The 18,050-nt window shown below is 40.8% G+C and overlaps 3 protein-coding genes across 3 annotated transcripts; all 3 read right to left on the bottom strand.

Moving 5' to 3' along the window:
• Window positions 1–269: 269 nt before the first annotated feature.
• Window positions 270–2,179, bottom strand: LOC308360990 (alpha-1-antitrypsin homolog; the record flags this gene model as incomplete). Its single annotated transcript, XM_080833201.1, has 4 exons — window positions 270–458; window positions 581–728; window positions 1,062–1,332; window positions 1,501–2,179. The coding sequence occupies 4 exons, from the start codon at window positions 2,177–2,179 to the stop codon at window positions 270–272; spliced, it is 1,287 nt and encodes a 428-aa protein (XP_080689327.1).
• A 7,972-nt stretch (window positions 2,180–10,151) lies between these two features.
• On the bottom strand, window positions 10,152–12,111 carry LOC308360989 (alpha-1-antitrypsin homolog; the record flags this gene model as incomplete). The annotated part of the gene is made up of 4 exons (XM_080833200.1): window positions 10,152–10,358; window positions 10,612–10,756; window positions 11,068–11,338; window positions 11,430–12,111. The coding sequence occupies 4 exons, from the start codon at window positions 12,109–12,111 to the stop codon at window positions 10,152–10,154; spliced, it is 1,305 nt and encodes a 434-aa protein (XP_080689326.1).
• Window positions 12,112–14,875: 2,764 nt separating this feature from the next.
• Window positions 14,876–16,516, bottom strand: LOC308360988 (alpha-1-antitrypsin homolog; the record flags this gene model as incomplete). Its single annotated transcript, XM_080833199.1, has 4 exons — window positions 14,876–15,076; window positions 15,202–15,346; window positions 15,465–15,741; window positions 15,832–16,516. The coding sequence occupies 4 exons, from the start codon at window positions 16,514–16,516 to the stop codon at window positions 14,876–14,878; spliced, it is 1,308 nt and encodes a 435-aa protein (XP_080689325.1).
• Between the last annotated feature and the right edge of the window lie 1,534 nt (window positions 16,517–18,050).

The following is an 18,050-nucleotide window of genomic DNA, read 5'->3' as shown; positions in this document are numbered from 1 at the left end:
TACACCCTTTACTCATGATTGAAAGACAAAGACAAACAAACCAATTCACAACATAATTTGTAAACATGTATTATACGTTTTACGATCCCAAGACATAGGTCAAGATGACATTATCACAGAGAACAGAAAAACTGAATATCCGTAACTTTATGAATAGTAACACTCCCAAGTTTAAGAAAAACACACAGAAACACACACCACAAGCGCACACGCTTACATAGACACACACACATACTCAGTCTTCTTACAGGCCTCTTTTTGAGCTCAGTTTAGACTGTTGGGTTTGTGATCTTGCCCATAAAGAGGATGCTCTTGGTGCTGTCCTCCAGGATCAACACCAGAAAAGGCCTGTTGAGTTTGACGACATTAGGCATGGACATAGGCATGATCTCGATGGTGGTGACCGCAGCGGCTTCAGTGCCCTTCTCATCAACACTCAAGACTGCTTTGTGAGTCACCTGAGAGGGAAGGAAAATCATTTCAGAAATCATTCAAATATCTAAAAAAAAAATGAGATGAGATAGTTAGCTAAAAAAAGTAGTTATCGTGCAAAATTGCCAGGTGATTGGCAGACTCTTACCTTTGACACTTTGACCTTGGTCTCCTCTGAGATGCCAGAGAAGTCTGCAGCGTCCGTGAAAGCACTGACCATGCCCATCTCTGTCAAAATGTTTTTGAGAGGGACCTCAGTAGAGATGGAGAATTTTGGCAGGAAGATGTCAACCGAGCTGAAACACACACAGACAAGAAAAATGGTTAGTCTTTGCCTTTCCTGTTTGACACTGTTTTCAATCTCTAATTTAGGCCATTTATCATAAATGTTGCCTTGAAAAAAAAGTATTTCAAACCACATCCTAAACAAGAGATGCTGTATACAGAAATGCAGATGTACTCGATACATTTCCTTAAGCAGATGCTTTTATCCAAATGCATTTCATTAAAGGTAAACACTTTGTTGGGATGTCTGTCACATGGGACCTAGCTTGTGTTGTTAGCACCTTGCTTCACCGGCTAACCTGTAACAACACATCTAAGAGATAAAGGAAAAACACTCCAGTCACCTTCTGAAGAGGTTATCGTGCCAAGTTTTGAGGTGATCTTTGCAGATCAAAGCCTCGACCTCCTTCATCTTCCCCTCGTCTGGCAGCACTATCATCATGGAGGCGTTTCCCTTGTATGGCAGCATGACCACAGTGGCGAAGTTGTCCTGGTCCTCAAAGATGTCATAGCGGCCATTCCTCTGCATCATGTCCACTGTCACCTTGGTGTTCTCATCCACGTGGAAGTCTGCTTTGTGGGTGTCCTTCTCGTCAAAGATCTTCTCCCATTTACCTGCAGATGGATTTCAGACTCAGGTCAAGTTGGAGAGATAAAGAAACCCAACATTTTCATCATGTTGATAATGCCTAATGGCTACAGGCTATGGTAGTACTTGTAATAGTCCACAGTAGCTTTGTCAGAGCTTAGATAATTCATGATACAGGTTAAGTCAGGGCCTACCTCTGAAGTGGATATAGCTGATTAACATCATGACGGTATCTGGGTCCAAAGAGGTCACCATGTCAGTGATTTTATCGTTGGTCTTCTTGGCGATGAACTTGTTGATCTCCGGCGTAGCTACATCGGGCTTGGAGAAGTCCACGGAGAAGGCCTCGCTCTGATAGTAGTGTTTGGCGTCCGTCAGGAACTTGTCGAGAACCTTGAACCCTTCTCCGATAGCTAGTGCTGCACCGGTATCCAGCTGCATGTGTTCCTGTCCGTGGCCCAGCATGTGGAGCATGTGTTCGTACCCCTCGTTGACCTCTGCTGGCGTGAGGCCGCTGTAGCTCAGCGTGGAGTAGATCTGTGTGTGGGTCTCAGCCTTGGCGCCCAACGCCAGCATGGAGAGGGCCATGGAGATGGCCACGGGCGAGAAGAAGACGTTCTTGGAGTCGGGGAGGGCGTTAAGCTTCTTGTAGAGGGCGAAGGCGAAGTCGGCATTGTGCGGCATCAGCTTGTGGCACTGTGCGTCCCCACCCTCGTGCTGGGGGTGAGCCTCGTCCTTGCCGTGGTGGAGGTGGTGGTGGTGGTCGGCCTGGTGGGGGCCATGGTCGTGGCCTTCGTGGCCTTCGTGGGGGGCAGCCTGTGCTGCAGACAAAAGCAAGGCGACGGTCACACAGCAATGCAGAATGCCTCTCATGTTATATGACCTATCAGAGGGGAGGCAAAGAAAAGTGCCAGTGTTAGGCATGGTTGTATCAGACAGTTCAAACATTATCTGATAGTGCCAAACCAATCAAATGGAAAATAACCACAAACACTCCAAATCACACACTTGAGAAAGGCAAGGGAAGAGGGGAATCGTAATTAGTCAAAAGTAAGGCACAGGAAATGAATGCTAAATAAGATTTAAATTAAGTTTTGAACAGTCACACTTGGCTGCAATATTTGAACAAAATCCATTTTCTACACACTGGAAAACAATTCTGAGTAAAAGCTTTTCAGTCAAATGTGAAAACTCAATTTGCAATACATCAAGCAGTAGTTCTTAAATCATTTTCACCAAGAACCCCTTATCCCCTCAAAAAGTACAGCAGTCAGAAAATCATGACCAGTGATGCAACTTACCACCAGGTTTCTCTGGGACAGAGACTACTTTGGCAGTTGTCTGACATTTTATATACTTTTTTTCTCCAATCAGCTGAGTTAACGTCAGTAAATATTAACCCACCTCAGCGGCCTACGCTTTGACCTTTGACCTCAATTGAGTGCACAAGCTCCCTACTCACAGTGATGCAACATGATAGTTGAGTCAGCAACAAGCAGGCTAGGAACTCTCTGTTTTTGAGTGGTTCAAAAAGTGATTTGAGTGATCCCCCGACCTGTGAAACTGTTTGGTCTTTGAAATGTTTTCTCTTGTCACGCTCTTCAATCATAGGAGCCTGAGCACAGTAGCTGGTAATCTTTGCTTCTTAATCATGTCTGTTGCCACTGTGGATGTAACAGCCCCATGCACCCCTTGCAGACTTTGTAGTGGCCATGCAAAGATGATTGACTGATTAGTAATGCCTGGGGAGGTGTGGGAGATAGGAACAACTCTGGCTTTCATCTTAACGCCTCAAAAACGAAAGAAATAGTTGTGGACTTGAGAAGGAGGCCTAACACCAAAGCCTTAGTTAATGTATTTGACCAGCCCATAACCCTTACTGAGTCCTTTACATTTCTGGGCTCCTACATCAGCCAACATTTGAAATGGGATATCAACACCACCCACCTCAAAAAAGCCCAACAGAGACTGTATTTCCTCAGGCAACTGAAAAAGAGTTTAATGTCAACAAACACCTTTTGGTGCTCTTCTATAAAGCCATCATAGAAAGTGTCATCACCGCATCAATAACTGTCTGGTTTGGAAATTCTGACAGTCGCACAAAAATGTAACTGGAGAGAGTGGTGACCAAAGCCTCCAACATTATTGGTTGTGACCTTCCATCAGTCCTCTCATTGTATGCTGAGCGTAGCTTAAATCGCGCAAAGAACATTATCAGAGACTCCTCCCATCCAAGCCATGACTTTTTTGAACTTCTACCTTCTGGAAGACGCTACAGATCCATGCGAGCTGGAACGACACGCTTCAACAACAGCTTTTTCCCCTCTGCTGTCAGACTCCTGAACTCTCAATGCTGACCTGGAGTATTTTTTTATTTTTATTTTTGTTTTCCCTACCCCCTTCTCTCCCCTCCTACTGGCCTGAGCTACCTATGACAAAGAATACCACCAACATTGTTGTGTGGCAATAAAGTTTTATCTTATCTTATCTTTCTCTTTCTCAGCTCACGTCATTCTCTACATTCCTGTTATTGACTCTCTGAGTTTTGTAGGGTTTGTGGAGAATGAAAGTATTTCTGTGACCTGTGCTGTATGGTGAATTTTCAGGAGCTGGTGCTTGTCTGGCTTGTGGTAAGCCCAGCCCTTTGGACTAGAGCAGGTGCAGGAAGCTGTTCAGAAACCATTTTGCTTCTAATGGTTTTTGTGTTTCTATATTCTCACCATCCTTTGGACGCTGGAGCTAACTATGTTTTTTGTGTGTGCTTTGCAGTAACATATTTATCGCCTATATTTCAATTGTATTAATGAATGTAGTTATTGACAGTGGTCATCTGAGATACACAGAGACTGACTTTGCAGTTATGCTGTATTGAAATATAGACAATTGTATGAGGGGATAATACATTAAAATGAAGCAAAGGAGAGCAATCTAAAGTTGGAATTTAACAGTGATCAGGTTCTGAACGCAAAATCAATTACTTGGCTGCATATAAACTCAATTTGCGAGCCGTTTATTGTGTAAGTGAAGTTAGTGTTAGTTATTGTGTTTGTGCTGTGATTTTTGGGGGCAGGTTTAATTGATTTACTTGAAAGTGCAAATGTTGCAGTCTCAACACCAAAGAGACCCAAAGACATGAACTAGTTTAGTTAAGAGCTGACCCACTGTCACTCCCTGCCAGAGCAGAATGTAAACAATCCCCTATCTGGAAAACACAACCATCAATCTTATTCAATCCAGAACTTTGGCCATCAGGTCATCACCACTTAGCCTGGTGACACCAGCCTACGTATTTCCGCCTGAATTGATTTCAAGCTCATACTCAGTCTGGCCCAACCCCGTTGACAATCGTCTCCAGGACTCAAAATCCTGTAGGACCAATCAGCGAACAGTTCAGAGCTGTGACGCAAAACTCGCCTTGGAGGAAAAGACACGAAAAGCTATCGGAAAAGTTGTCTCAACTCTCGAGAACATCAGAAAATTAAAAGGAGAACAAGAGTATTTTCTTGTAAGTTTTATGATTGGAAAGGACGTCGTAGCTCTTCTCCCAACTGGCTTTGGGAAGAGTTTAATCTACCGAATGCTTACTAAACGTTGCTGATTGGTTAAGGGAACTCCAATGATTTTAAACCTCAAGCTAAGCACCCGCTCATCTCGGAAACAAAAATGCATAGCGTTTTGCCAGACTGAAAGACGGAATGAAATGGAGTCACAGGCTGGTAATGGCCAGGCTAATCACCACTATCCATCTGCTGAAACTCTTGATTCGATAACCAATAATAATAAAATGTCCTTAAACATTTTGAACAACTGGGACTATAGACTCTGGAACTACCATCAAGCACAAAATGTGAAAAATATATATTTATTTAATTTATCAGGATATCAGAACTCAGTCCAGAACATTGCCCCTCACTCAACACCACTATCCATCCAATAATAATGATAACGATAATAATACTCATAATAACGAACACTTTCAGTATGAAAACAAATTATTTACATTGAAAATCACCAGAAAAGGGGGTGCCCTTAAGTGACCCGCAGGCCATGATGGCAGCCACCAAAACCCCAAATTCTTATGTAAACTCCATTAACACCCCTGTGCCCTTGACCCACGCACTCTTCAGCTTTGCCCCCCTGAGGGATGGTGTCAGTCAAGCTAAATCACAACGCAAATCACCATATTGCCCTTTATGTTGGCAGTAGACTTTTTTTTTTATTTTTTACATTGTTATACATGTACAAATAAAGTCACAATGGGACAATATATTTGTGATTTATTTTCCACCTATTGGAAAAATATTAGTGTTTTTATTACCACTGAAACACATTCAGCTTACATTAGGTTATATTATATTGTAAAACAGGAGAAAAACAGCCTGTGAACAAGCCTGGTGAATAATTAATTCACTTAGAATAAAACAATTTTAAATAAATAAATAATGGAATTAAAGGCGGAAAAGAGCTTACCAAGTACAAAGAAAACGAGCACTATTCGAACCTCATTTGGATGTAATGGAGCTTATTGACGTGCAGTGCATCTAGTGATTCTGACTTTACCATGAAGCCATCATCCACTACACTTCTGCAGTCATAGAGACAAACTACTTTCCACTTTCAAGCCACAGTAATCATCCACACTCTCTGGCAGTCTGACTGCCCTGAATGATCTATACAGGTGTACAAGGACAGCACTTTGAAAAAGGCCCTGTCAATCATGGCTGATCCTAGCCAGCCCTTATTCAATGAGTTTTAGATGCTTCCGTCTGGCCACGGATAGAGTTTGCCTACATGCAGGACAAACAGGTTCAAGCATTCATTACTACCCACTGCCATAAGCCTTTTAAATCCTTTATTGTGATATTTATGATAACCTAGGGGAGTTTTGTGTTTTTATGTTATGTTGTGTTTATTGCCTGTGTATTGTGTTTAGATGTTCAGCTGGATACTGCTGTCTGTACTACATATTGCCCCTCGGGGACAGTAAAGATGTACTTGATCCTTGAATTGCTTTTATACAAGCAGACATTTTTTAAAACTGGCTTGAAAGTGGAAAGTAGTTTGTCTCTATGACTGCAGAAGTGTAGTGGATGATGGCTTCATGGTAAAGTCGGAATCACTAGATGCACTTCACGTCAATAAGCTCCATTACATCCAAATGAGGTTCGAATAGTGCTCGTTTTCTTTGTACTTGGTAAGCTCTTTTCCGCCTTTAATTCCATTATTGATTTATTTTATATTGTTTTATTCTAAGTGAATTAATTATTCACCAGGCTTGTTCACAAGATCATGTGATTAAAGCCTGTTTGTCTCCTGTTTCACAATATAATATAACCTAGTGTAAGCTGAATGTGTTATCGCTGCCGATCATTGCTGTAGAATTTCCACTTTAATTTCCAAAGCTTCCCTGAATAAGAATTTAATTTTTTAGCTTCATCCATATCACTTTTGAAAGGCTCTCCTATTTAATACAAAACACCTTTTTCTATGATGATGTTTGTGTAATTAATCATGGTCGTCTCTATATTCATCTGTGTCAAAAAATCATTTGTATGTGCAAGACCACTGTTTGTATCTGTAAAAAAAAAAAAAGTCTCATTAATAGCAATAATTAAATCAAACAGTAATTTAGATTTGTGGGATTTTGTCAATGAACAGGATACTTTCGGTGGGATTTTCAGTGATGAAGAGCAGGAATGGCCTGATGAATTTGATTGTTTCCAGTTTTTCAAGGGAGTGTCCCTTCAACTTCATGGTGGTGACTGCAGCTGCCTCTGGGTCTTTCTCACAATGCTCTCTGAGAAATGCACATGGTAAAGGGGATATGAGGTGATGTGTGGCAGACCTAGAGTATTTTTGAAGTGGCTCTGTGCACTCTTGACAAATAATGCCTGTACAAACCTTTGGCACAATTACTTTTTTCGCCTTTTATTCTACACAAATAACTGTATCAGAGAAAACTTTTCTGTCCACTTCCATCTTTTCTGTCCACTTCCTTCTTTTCCAAGTTTTTTTTATCAGTGAATATTTCCCAGTAATGGAAAATGTTGGCACAGGAATTATCACAGGCATTTTCTCAAGACCATCCTGCCACCAGGGCCGGATTAACAATTTTCTGTGCCCTGGGCAACAAGGCTCAAGGCCCCCTTTTTTTTTCGAATCCGAACCGAGCCAGAAGGAATCAATCTCAACTGTTCATAGTACTAATTCCACATTGACGTACGTTTTTTTTATGAATAGCCTGGCTTTATTAAACTGAGGCATCAGTTAAATGCTCTCTCACACAATCAAGCGCTGTTAAACGCACAAGCGTGCACAATAAGGCCCATAAGTATATTTAAATTAAATGATTGACATTGCAAGAACGTTTAGTAAAATGGTGCGGCTCCTTTAAGAAGAGCACGTACAGGGAGGGAGAATGGTGACGCATAGTTTGGATGCAGCGACAAAGATTTATGTGCTGTAACAGTGTTAACCAGTATGTGAGTAACGTGAGTTTTAATAAAGCATAGCGTGTGTAATGTGTAGCTATTTCATTCCGTTTGCTAAACTTTCCTGCTGTCTGTATTTACTAACCAGCAGCAGACGTAACGGGAAGGGAATTAACCCGAAGTTAAAAACATGTAGGCTAATCTACTTCGGCCGTGGAGCATTTTACTCCCCTGCAATCTCCAACTACGGGACAGCCTCCGACAGCAGGAAAGGTTAACAAACGGAATGAAATAGCTACACATTACACACGCTACACGTTTAATACAACTCACGTTTTATGCTATACCAACGGAGGCACAACAGACATCACCATGCGCTGCCAGGACTGCGTTCATAACGTGATATTTGTCAACAACGTTGTCAAGTGCCCCTTTGATGTCATGGGCCCTGGGCAAGTGCCCACTTGCCCTAATGGTTAATCCGGCCTTGCCTGCCACAGATTAGAAACGTCAAAGAAAACCATTCTCAGCCACACACACAATTAACCAGGATCACGTGAGGATTTCTCCGGTGTGCCCCGTCTCTCAGGTGCCTACCTTAACTAAACTACACACATACAAACAAAACACAGAAAAAAACAGCACAACTACTGTATGTCCTTACACTTAAGTAAAACAACATGGACACAAATAAATAAAAAGAAAATAAGCAACAGAAGAACAAATTAAGTAAGACAAACACAAGCCATTTGGCTATAGAAAACCACAGACAGAAGCAAACCCCTCAAAAAGAGAGGAATAGGCGACTAAGGAGTACGTTAAAGACAGAGACAAGACATTAGGCTACACAGCAAAATAGTGAAAACAAAACAAAACCAAAACAAAGACGAGACAGCAGTTCATATGGCGAATCTAGCCCTCCACTAGTCTGTGTCACGTGGTACTCCTGAGACACTAGTCCCCACGGGAACGCAGATACCGCAGCAAACCCACAGGCCTTCATAGCCACAGCCTTTTACCTCTTTTAGCCACAGGGTGGCAGCACTAGCCTGGGTAGACTGCAATATAAGAGTCCAACACAGGGCTTTCCCCAGAAAGAGGTGTACTCTTGAGTACCATTTTGTCTGCCATTCTCTTGACCAGCCTTTCATCACCATCAACAGCTGCCGCTGGTTAGCAAGATGGAAGTTGCATGACATGACTCTCGCTGGTGACATAACAACTGTCCGCTTTACAATTGTCTGGAGTGACTGTGTGTGTGTGTGTGTGTGTGTATGTGTGTGTCTGTGTGTGTTCGTGCATGTCTCTGCACGTTGCTTTTTTCCATTGAGATATGTCAGGTGAAACATGCTGGATGAATGAAATTTCTATACCCAAAATGTTTTTTTATAATTCAAAAGTATTTCAGATATAATGCATGATGATGCCAGGTATTACATATTTTTATCTAAAAATCATGTGCTTTCTAAGACAGAAGACGAAAGGATTTTAAGGACATTATAAAAACGAATTAAGTAAATAATCGCACTCAGTAGTAAAAACCTGCATAATGTTGCTTTAGGTACCCCGTCTCAGTCCAAACCTGCATAATGTTGCTTTAGGTACCCCGTCTCAGTCCAAACCTGCATAATGTTGCTTTAGGTACCCCGTCTCAGTCCAAACCTGCATAATGTTGCTTTAGGTACCCCGTTTCAGTCCAAACCTGCATAATGTTGCTTAAAATGCAGCGTTTCAGTACAAGCCTGCATAATTTTGCATAAAGTGCCCAGTTTCACATTATTTGGTGCCAACATGAGTACAACATGAGACTGTTAAAGACCTGGTCTTGTTTGTATCATGTATTTACCAACGGATGTCTATATTATGTACATCTTCAAATGCAAGCTGTGTACAACACCTGTTGTTTCCCTTCCCCTTCTGCCACACAACCCTCCCCCATCTCCCTCTTCATATCTCCACCCGGCCGACCTCAAGCAGATGGGTCCCCCCTTATGTGCCGTGGTTCTGCTTAAGGTTCCTTCCCGACTAACAGGGAGTTTTTCCTTGCCCCTGTTGCCATTGTGCTTGCACTAAGGGGGTTCAGGCTCTTGACTCTGTAAAGCGCCTTGAGACAATTGTATTGTTATGGTGCTATATAGATACAATTCAATTGAATTGTTTCTACCAGATATAGCAACAAACAAATGATGGTATTATATTGTATGGCACTGATAAGATAAGATAAGATTCCCCTCTTGGATCATGCTCATTTTCAGACTTTATGAGGAAAAGAGGAGAATGAACAACATATTTTTAACCAAACAATAAAAACTACACATTGTGATATGTGAGTATGAAATATTTATTGAATAACCCACTAAATACTGAAGATTTTCATTCATCATTGCTATTGCACAGTACTGTCAGATTTTCATTCATTTTGGATTTGGGTTTAAGATCTTGCCCATGAAGAGAATACTTTTGGTGCTTCTGTCTGTGATGAACACAAAGAAAGGCCTGTTGATTGTAATGAGCTTCTTTTTCTGAGGTGGAGGTATAACTCTCAATACAATCTCCACAGTGGTCACTGCTGCTGCCTCTGCACCTTTCTCGTCCACACGGAGGATTGCTTCATGTTCCACCTTAAGGAGAAATGGACAGATTTCAATCAATCAATCAATCAATCAATCAATCAATCATCAATTTTGTATAGCGCTTCTCTAGATACCCGAAGACGCTTTACAGAGGAGTCCAGTCCAGTCATTCAGACACATTCATGCTGGTGATGCTCAATGACAAAATGATGGGATACCATAATGGACTGAGTAAAATGTGTTAACAGTAGATCAACAATGCACATCACCTGCTTTACTGTATAGCATTTCTAATGCATACCTTTGATAGCTTTACTTGTTCTGTTGTCATTCCAGAAAAGTCTGCAGTATCTAAGAAAGCAGTGACAACACCCATCGCTGTCAAGGTGTCCTTTAGTGAATATTTTCCAGAAGCAGAGTATTTTGGCATATGAACCCTGACGAGCCTGAAACAAACACCACAAATAGCTTTCACCAATATGCACTGAACAAAAATGTAAACACATGTCAATGCTTGCTACCATGTTTCATTAACTGAAATAAAAAAATTGCCATATCACAAAAGCTTAATTCTCTCAAATTCTGTGGGAAGAAAAATCATATCAGCAGCCATGTGAACTTTAAAACTTTGAGATTGTTGCATGTCCCTTTCAAATTTGTGTCCAGTTTACTTCCTGGAATTAAAATGAGTCTTGATCTTACAATGGAAAATGTCAAAGTATCGTTTCCAAAAGATCTGTTGACCGGCAACCATTACCCTTTTTTCATTGCTTCAATCCAGTGTTTGAAGTGGGAGGTGCTGATGCTGTCCTCGACCTCCTTCATCTTCCCCTCGTCAGGTAGGACGACGATCATAGATGCACTGCCCTTGTACGGAAGCCTGAGCACAGTGGTGAAGTTGTCTTTGTCCTCATAGAATTCAAACTCACCCTCAGACAGCATCATGTCAACCATCACCTTTGTGTTTTCATCCACTTGGAAGGGTGCTTGTTTTGTTAGTTTCATGTTAAACTTTTTTTCCCATTCCCCTGGAGGATGTAAAAACAATATCAGTTACCTACAATTCCAAGCACCCTGCCTAATTCAATCATTACTGCATCGCTCATTTACAGGACTTACCCCCGAAGTAAATGCAGTTTAATAGTATCATAAGCGTGTCTGGATCCACCTCCTTCACCATGTCAGTGATTGTGTTGTTGGTTTGTTGAGCAATGTACTTGTTGATCTCCTCCTTGGCCACGTCAGGTTTTGTGAAGTCAACAGTGAATGGTTCGCTCTCAAAATAATGTTTGGCGTCCTCTAAGAACTTATCCACGACACTGGCTCCTGACCTCAGTGCAACAGCACTGCTTACATCGAGCTGTATGTTTTCTTTCTCATGGCCCAGCATGTGAAAGATGTGCTCATAGGCCACATTGACAGTTTCAGGGGTCATTTCAGCATAGCCAAGACCCTTATAGAGCTCAGAGAAGGTATCACCTTTGGCTCCAAGAGCCAGCATGGACAGAGCCATGGATATGCTCAGTGGGGAGAAGAAGATGTTCGACTGGGGCTCAGGTAAGGCACTCAGTTTCTTGTAGAGAGCGAAGGCAAAGTCAGCATTGGGTTTACTGAGCGCGTAGCTCTGTTGGCCCTCGTGCTGCGGATGCTCCTCATCCTCAGCATGATGGAGGTGGTGGTGGTGATCTGCTGAGTGGGGCCCGTGGTCGTGGCCCTCATGGTCAATACCACCCTGTGGGGCGCACCAGGCCACAGACAGGAGAAGGGCAGCGAACACACCACAATGCAGAATCACTCTCATCTTATGACCTGGGAGGAGCGGATACACACACATTAACATACATAAACAGACCCTAAATCACACCACAATGCAGAATCACTCTCATATTATGACCTGGGAGGAGAATCATTGTGTCAAATCAAATTTGGAGATAGTCAGATCAGATTTGTATTTAAAAAAATTGAGAAAACTGACATTAGTCAAATTATATATTTTTTTGCCTTATTGCAAAAAGTAATATCAATAAAGGTTTTGTTTGCCCCTAACTTATATAAATGAATCCTTATCCATACTCATAACAGGCAACAACAGGTATAGAATGTGGTAAATAAACACGAAAAGACGCACACACACAGCTTTTTCCGTCAACATCGACGGCTTTGGTTACCTAAACAAATACGTAGTCGCTGCATTGCCCTCTGGTTTGCACTTTTACAGTGCAGCTATTTTTAACCAGGGCAAATCTACGTAAGTCCATCCTAAAACAGGAGTCTTTCAGGTGGAAATCGGTGGAAAAATGGGCTGCACGGGTTGTGTACATCATAGCAGTGAATCTAGGCAAGAAACGTCCTAGTTTAAATATCTAATGTTACAAAGCTTAATATCTTATTGGTTATCTTTAATATTACAAGCCCAGTCTATGGAGCAAAAAGCTTACGCTGGCCATTCTTTGGTAGTAGCCTAGTTCACGTCACTTTAACTATGTCCCAGCCATACTCTCAGGAAAATACTGTACTCTTAACGTGACAATACACCTTTCATGAATATATATAAAAAAAAGAATCTTAGCATGAGTAAAATATGTTGTCTGCAATTTCAACGGAACAAATAAGAGAATATCTGTACAGCCTGGAAATTATTTTGTTCGCATTAACATTTGTGTACATACTGTACGTCTAATAAGTGTATAGGTGTCTAATTTTAGGAGATACATCATTACTCTAACTCAAGTAATTATTGTGATGGTAGTCAATAGACTTTTTGAAGCAATAGTATTATAAAGTAACAATTCTCACAATTACAATTAAGTTGGACTTACCTATGCTACCTCCCCTGTCAGTGACAACTACTTAGTAACACCCAGCATTTTAAAGGCATTTGGGGATTAGCTTCACCACTTTATGTAAATATTTACAAAATCTTTGCTCTGAGTCACTTTCACTAAGCATTAACTAACTCCTACACAGCCAGCCCACATTGATGCAGCATGACCTTTAACCCCACATGTTCGGGTATTTCACAAGATATATACAAGATAACAAGATATATTTGAAATCCACTGTAGTTTATGTTTGTTAACCGTCTCACGTAGAACTTTAAAAGCAGTGAAGACATCTGGACATTACTTAATAATGTAATAATTGATGGCAAAATGAACAGGATTGCCATCCTAAACAGCCGAATAATTGTAATTATAATTGTAAATCTAAATGTTCTTCTTTGGAGTGCTCTCATAGATCGTTCAGCACCAGGGGCGCACCAGGTGCAATTACTGTTTATTTGAATCAAAAATATCACATCATTTTTGTTATGATTCTGCCAGGTTTTCAACAAAAATACATTTATCAGCTTTCTCATTTCTACTCACATTTCTCTTCTCTAATATTTCTATCAGTTTGTAGGAATAGATAACACATATATCAGTAACATCGTTGACCTTCCATCAGTACCTTGACTATATCAATGTGTCTTTATAGTGTGGTGGAAAACATGTGAGTGAATAATCAATAACATGTGAGTGAATAATCAATAACATGTGTGTGAGGAAATTCAACACTCAGTATAACCACCATGGCGGTCTGACAAACTACTAAAACTACAAAACTGCCAAAAATGATTTACACTTTTGAAATAAATTAATTGGATTATGTGTAATCTATGTTTACATTTGTATCAGGTATAGCACACATACTGATGTGTGATGGGTTACTCTCTAGCATACCATGAGCCTTCTGTTGGGCCTCTGCCAGGTCTGACCAGGTGGCTGACAAAATATGTCAGTCCAACCATCCTCCTCACGGCGCGTGTGGTCAATGTACACACACATCCTCTTCCAGGCTGATTCTTAACATCTCCTGTCGCTTTAAACTTCTTAAATATTTCCATGATAGTGGAAATGTTTTTTTTTTTTAAATGTTTAGAGATTTTCTTATATCCATTTCCAGAATTGTGCAGCTCAACAACTTTTCGTCACACATTGTCACTATGGTCTTTCCCATAGTGATGAATGACAAAGGGAATTTGGCCTGTGTGACACTCATATTTATACCCCAGTGAAACAGGAAGTCATGGTTGACCACTTAAGAGTTCCTAATCAAACAGGCTGACTTAAAGATGTAAAACATGATTGGAAATATACTTCAGTTACGTAGATTTGAATTATAAGACTTTCTATGGGTGCCAATAATTGTGGTACACATGTTTTGGAGAAAAGTATTTATTTAATGTCCACATTTTTTCTTCTTTCAATCATTTTTCTTCAATGTAAAGGTAAGATTTGTTGAGTGAAAGACAAAGAGGATAAACAGCAAAGACATTTTCTCATAGCCTCTTTTGCTCATATTCACTAAGGGTGCTAATAATTCTGGAGGGCACTGTATAGGATAGAGAGAGAGAAAATAACATTGATATGTATACGCAGCAAATCATAAAAGGACCCTTACATTTTGATGTACATCATGTCATATTTATGTTATGTATTTTAAAACATCTATCCATCTAGCTATACATCTACATAAGTTTCCCCTTTGACGATCTGAACACATAATACACTCTGATGCTCTGTTCACTTAGCTGCAGGGTTTAAAATCTTGCCCATGAACAGAATACTTCTAATGCTATAATCCATGATGAAGACAAAGAAAGGCCTGTCGATTTTCACTGTCTTCGGTTTGAGAGGTGCTGACATCAGTACAATCTCCACTGTTGTGGCGGCAGCTGCCTCTGTGCCTTTCTCATCCACATTGAGGACTGCTTGATGTTCCACCTTACAATTATTAAGATATGGGTGAGACAATTGAATGAGAACATGAATGATTACCTATATTTCATAGTAGTTCTAAATGCACAACATGAGTTAATGTTATACTGTGTAATATGTCTAGTACATACCCTTGACACTTTCACTTTTTGCCCAGTCATTCCGGTAAGGTCTGCTGTATCAGAGAAAGCACTGACAACACCAATTGCCTCCAAGGTATCTTTCAGTGAATATTTGCCAGAAATGGAGTATTTTGGCATGTGAACTCGCACAGAGCTGAAATAAAAAACAGAGATCCACAATAGTCTATCTAAAATGAAAAATAATTTCTTGAGTGTGCACATTGATTTTAATGTATAATTGTCAGAAAACTGTGATGGCACTAAAATATTACCTCGTTTCATCCTCCATTGCTTTCAACCAGTGTTTCAAATGATGTCGGCAAATGCTGTCCTCAACCTCTTTCATCTTCCCCTCGTCAGGTAGGACGATGATCATAGATGCACTGCCCTTGTACGGAAGCCTGAGCACAGTGGTGAAGTTCTCTTTGTCCTCATAGACTCCATACAGACCCTCATTCTGCATCATATCCACAGACACCTTTGTGTTTGCATCCACTTGGAAATCCCCTTTTTGAGTCAGCTCTAGATTAAAGTATTCCATCCATTCACCTGCAAAGCACGAATGGAAAGTAATTTGTTTAGAGTACTCATTGTGAAGGACATCAACATCTTTTCAATGTGCTTTGAAACCAAACCTACCTCTAAAGTAAATGCAGTTAATTAGCATCACAATAGTGGCTGGATCCACCTCCTTCATCATGTCAGTGATGGTGTTGTTGGTTTTTTGAGCAATGTACTTGTTGATCTCTTGAACAGCAACTTCAGGTTTAGAGAAATCAACAGAGAGTGCCTCACTGTCAAAGTAGTGTTTTGCGTCCTCTAAGAATTTATCTATGACCTTGGCTCCTTCCATTACAGCAACGGCGTTGCTTACATCAAGTTGCATGTGTTCTTTGCTGTGGCCCAGCATGTGAAAGATGTGCTCATAGGCCACATTGACAGTTTCAGGGGTCATTTCAGCATAGCCAAGACCCTTATAGAGCTCAGAGAAGGTATCACCTTTGGCCCCAAGAGCCAGCATGGACAGAGCCATGGATATGCTCAGTGGGGAGAAGAAGATGTTCTTTGACGCAAATTCAGGTAAGGCACTCAGTTTCTTGTAGAGGGCGAAGGCAAAGTCAGCATTGGGTTGACTGAGCGCGTAGCTCTGTTGGCCCTCGTGCTCCGGATGAGACTCATCCTCAGCATGATGGAGGTGGTGGTGGTGATCTGCTGAGTGGGGCCCGTGGTCGTGGCCCTCATGGTCAATACCACCCTGTGGGGCGCACCAGGCCACAGACAGGAGAAGGGCAGCGAACACACCACAATGCAGAACCACTCTCATCTTATGACCTGGGAGGAGAGGATACACACACATTAACCTACATAAACAGACCCTAGATCACACCACAATGCAGAACCACTCTCATCTTATGACCTGGGAGGAGCTGATACACACACATTAACATACATAAACAGACCCTAGATCACACCACAATGCAGAATCACTCTCATCTTATGACCTGGGAGGAGCTGATACACACACATTAACCTACATAAACAGACCCTAGATCACACCACAATGCAGAATCACTCTCATCTTATGACCTGGGAGGAGCTGATACACACACATTAACCTACATAAACAGACCCTAGATCACACCACAATGCAGAATCACTCTCATCTTATGACCTGGGAGGAGCTGATACACACACATTAACATACATAAACAGACCCTAGATCACACCACAATGCAGAGCCACTCTCATCTTATGACCTGGGAGGAGCGGATACACACACATTAACCTACATAAGCAGAAGGACTGAGTTTTGTCACCTATATCACAATATAATGCACATTATGATGCATATGTAACGATACATTTCAAAAATATAATAATACGTATAATATAATATAATATGTATATGATGGCTCATAATCTATTGGCTAGGCGCCAAGTACGTACTGCATTAATATTAACAGTCTACAAGAACATGCAGCAAATACAAACATGGCTAAATGTGGAGGAAATCTTAATGCAAGAAGTAAAGGCATCCATAAGGTATTGAGAAAAAGGATATCGTGGCCCAACGATACATAGTCATATTGGGACAGCTCTACTACAGAAAAGCTTGTGAAGAACAGCTTAGTCTGCAGATAAATCAGTTCAGTCAATATTTTAAATATTTAATTTAAAGCATTATTTGATTTTAAAGGGGAAAGATTGTTAAGCTGCAAATTAATGTCATTAATGAAAATATGATAATATGATGTTTTACTGACAAGATTGGATTATCTGGACTTACCCTCAGTGTCTACCTTGACAGGGCTAACTTCAGGGGACATCTGACATTTATACGGATTTTAGAAGTAGCCTTTTCATGTCCTGTAAATATTAACTAATCCGGGAAGTCACTCTCATTGATCCAAATTGATGCAACATGCCCTTCGAAACTGCTGATGAATGTGTTTCACAATAGAAAGAATGATCTGCAATCTTGGTAAATATTGTATAAGGTGTTATTACCAGGTGCCCTAAAATGCCCTAAAATGCCCTCAAATCATAAAGATTGGGCAGTTCTTTTCACAAACTACGTATACTGAGAAAAAAGCTACACAGATAGGACAGAGTTCAAACAAAACTCAGCTCAGTATGACTTTAAGATAACCTAGATAGATATCCATTAAGATATTTATATTATATTATTATGTTTCTAACTAATGACTGCACTGGTTAGATGATACTGACTGAGGTACAACAATCACCCAATATTGTAGAAACTCAGAACTGAGTATTGCAACGCTCAGACACTCACACGCTCAGACACTCACACACTCACACACTCGGTACGTGTCACACACACTCACACACTCACA

The sequence above is a fragment of the Sprattus sprattus genome (assembly GCF_963457725.1).
Source record: "Sprattus sprattus genome assembly, chromosome: 2".
NCBI lineage: Eukaryota > Metazoa > Chordata > Actinopteri > Clupeiformes > Clupeidae > Sprattus > Sprattus sprattus.
The sequence above is the reverse complement of the archived record's forward strand: the minus strand, read 5'-3'. Positions and strand labels throughout refer to the sequence as shown.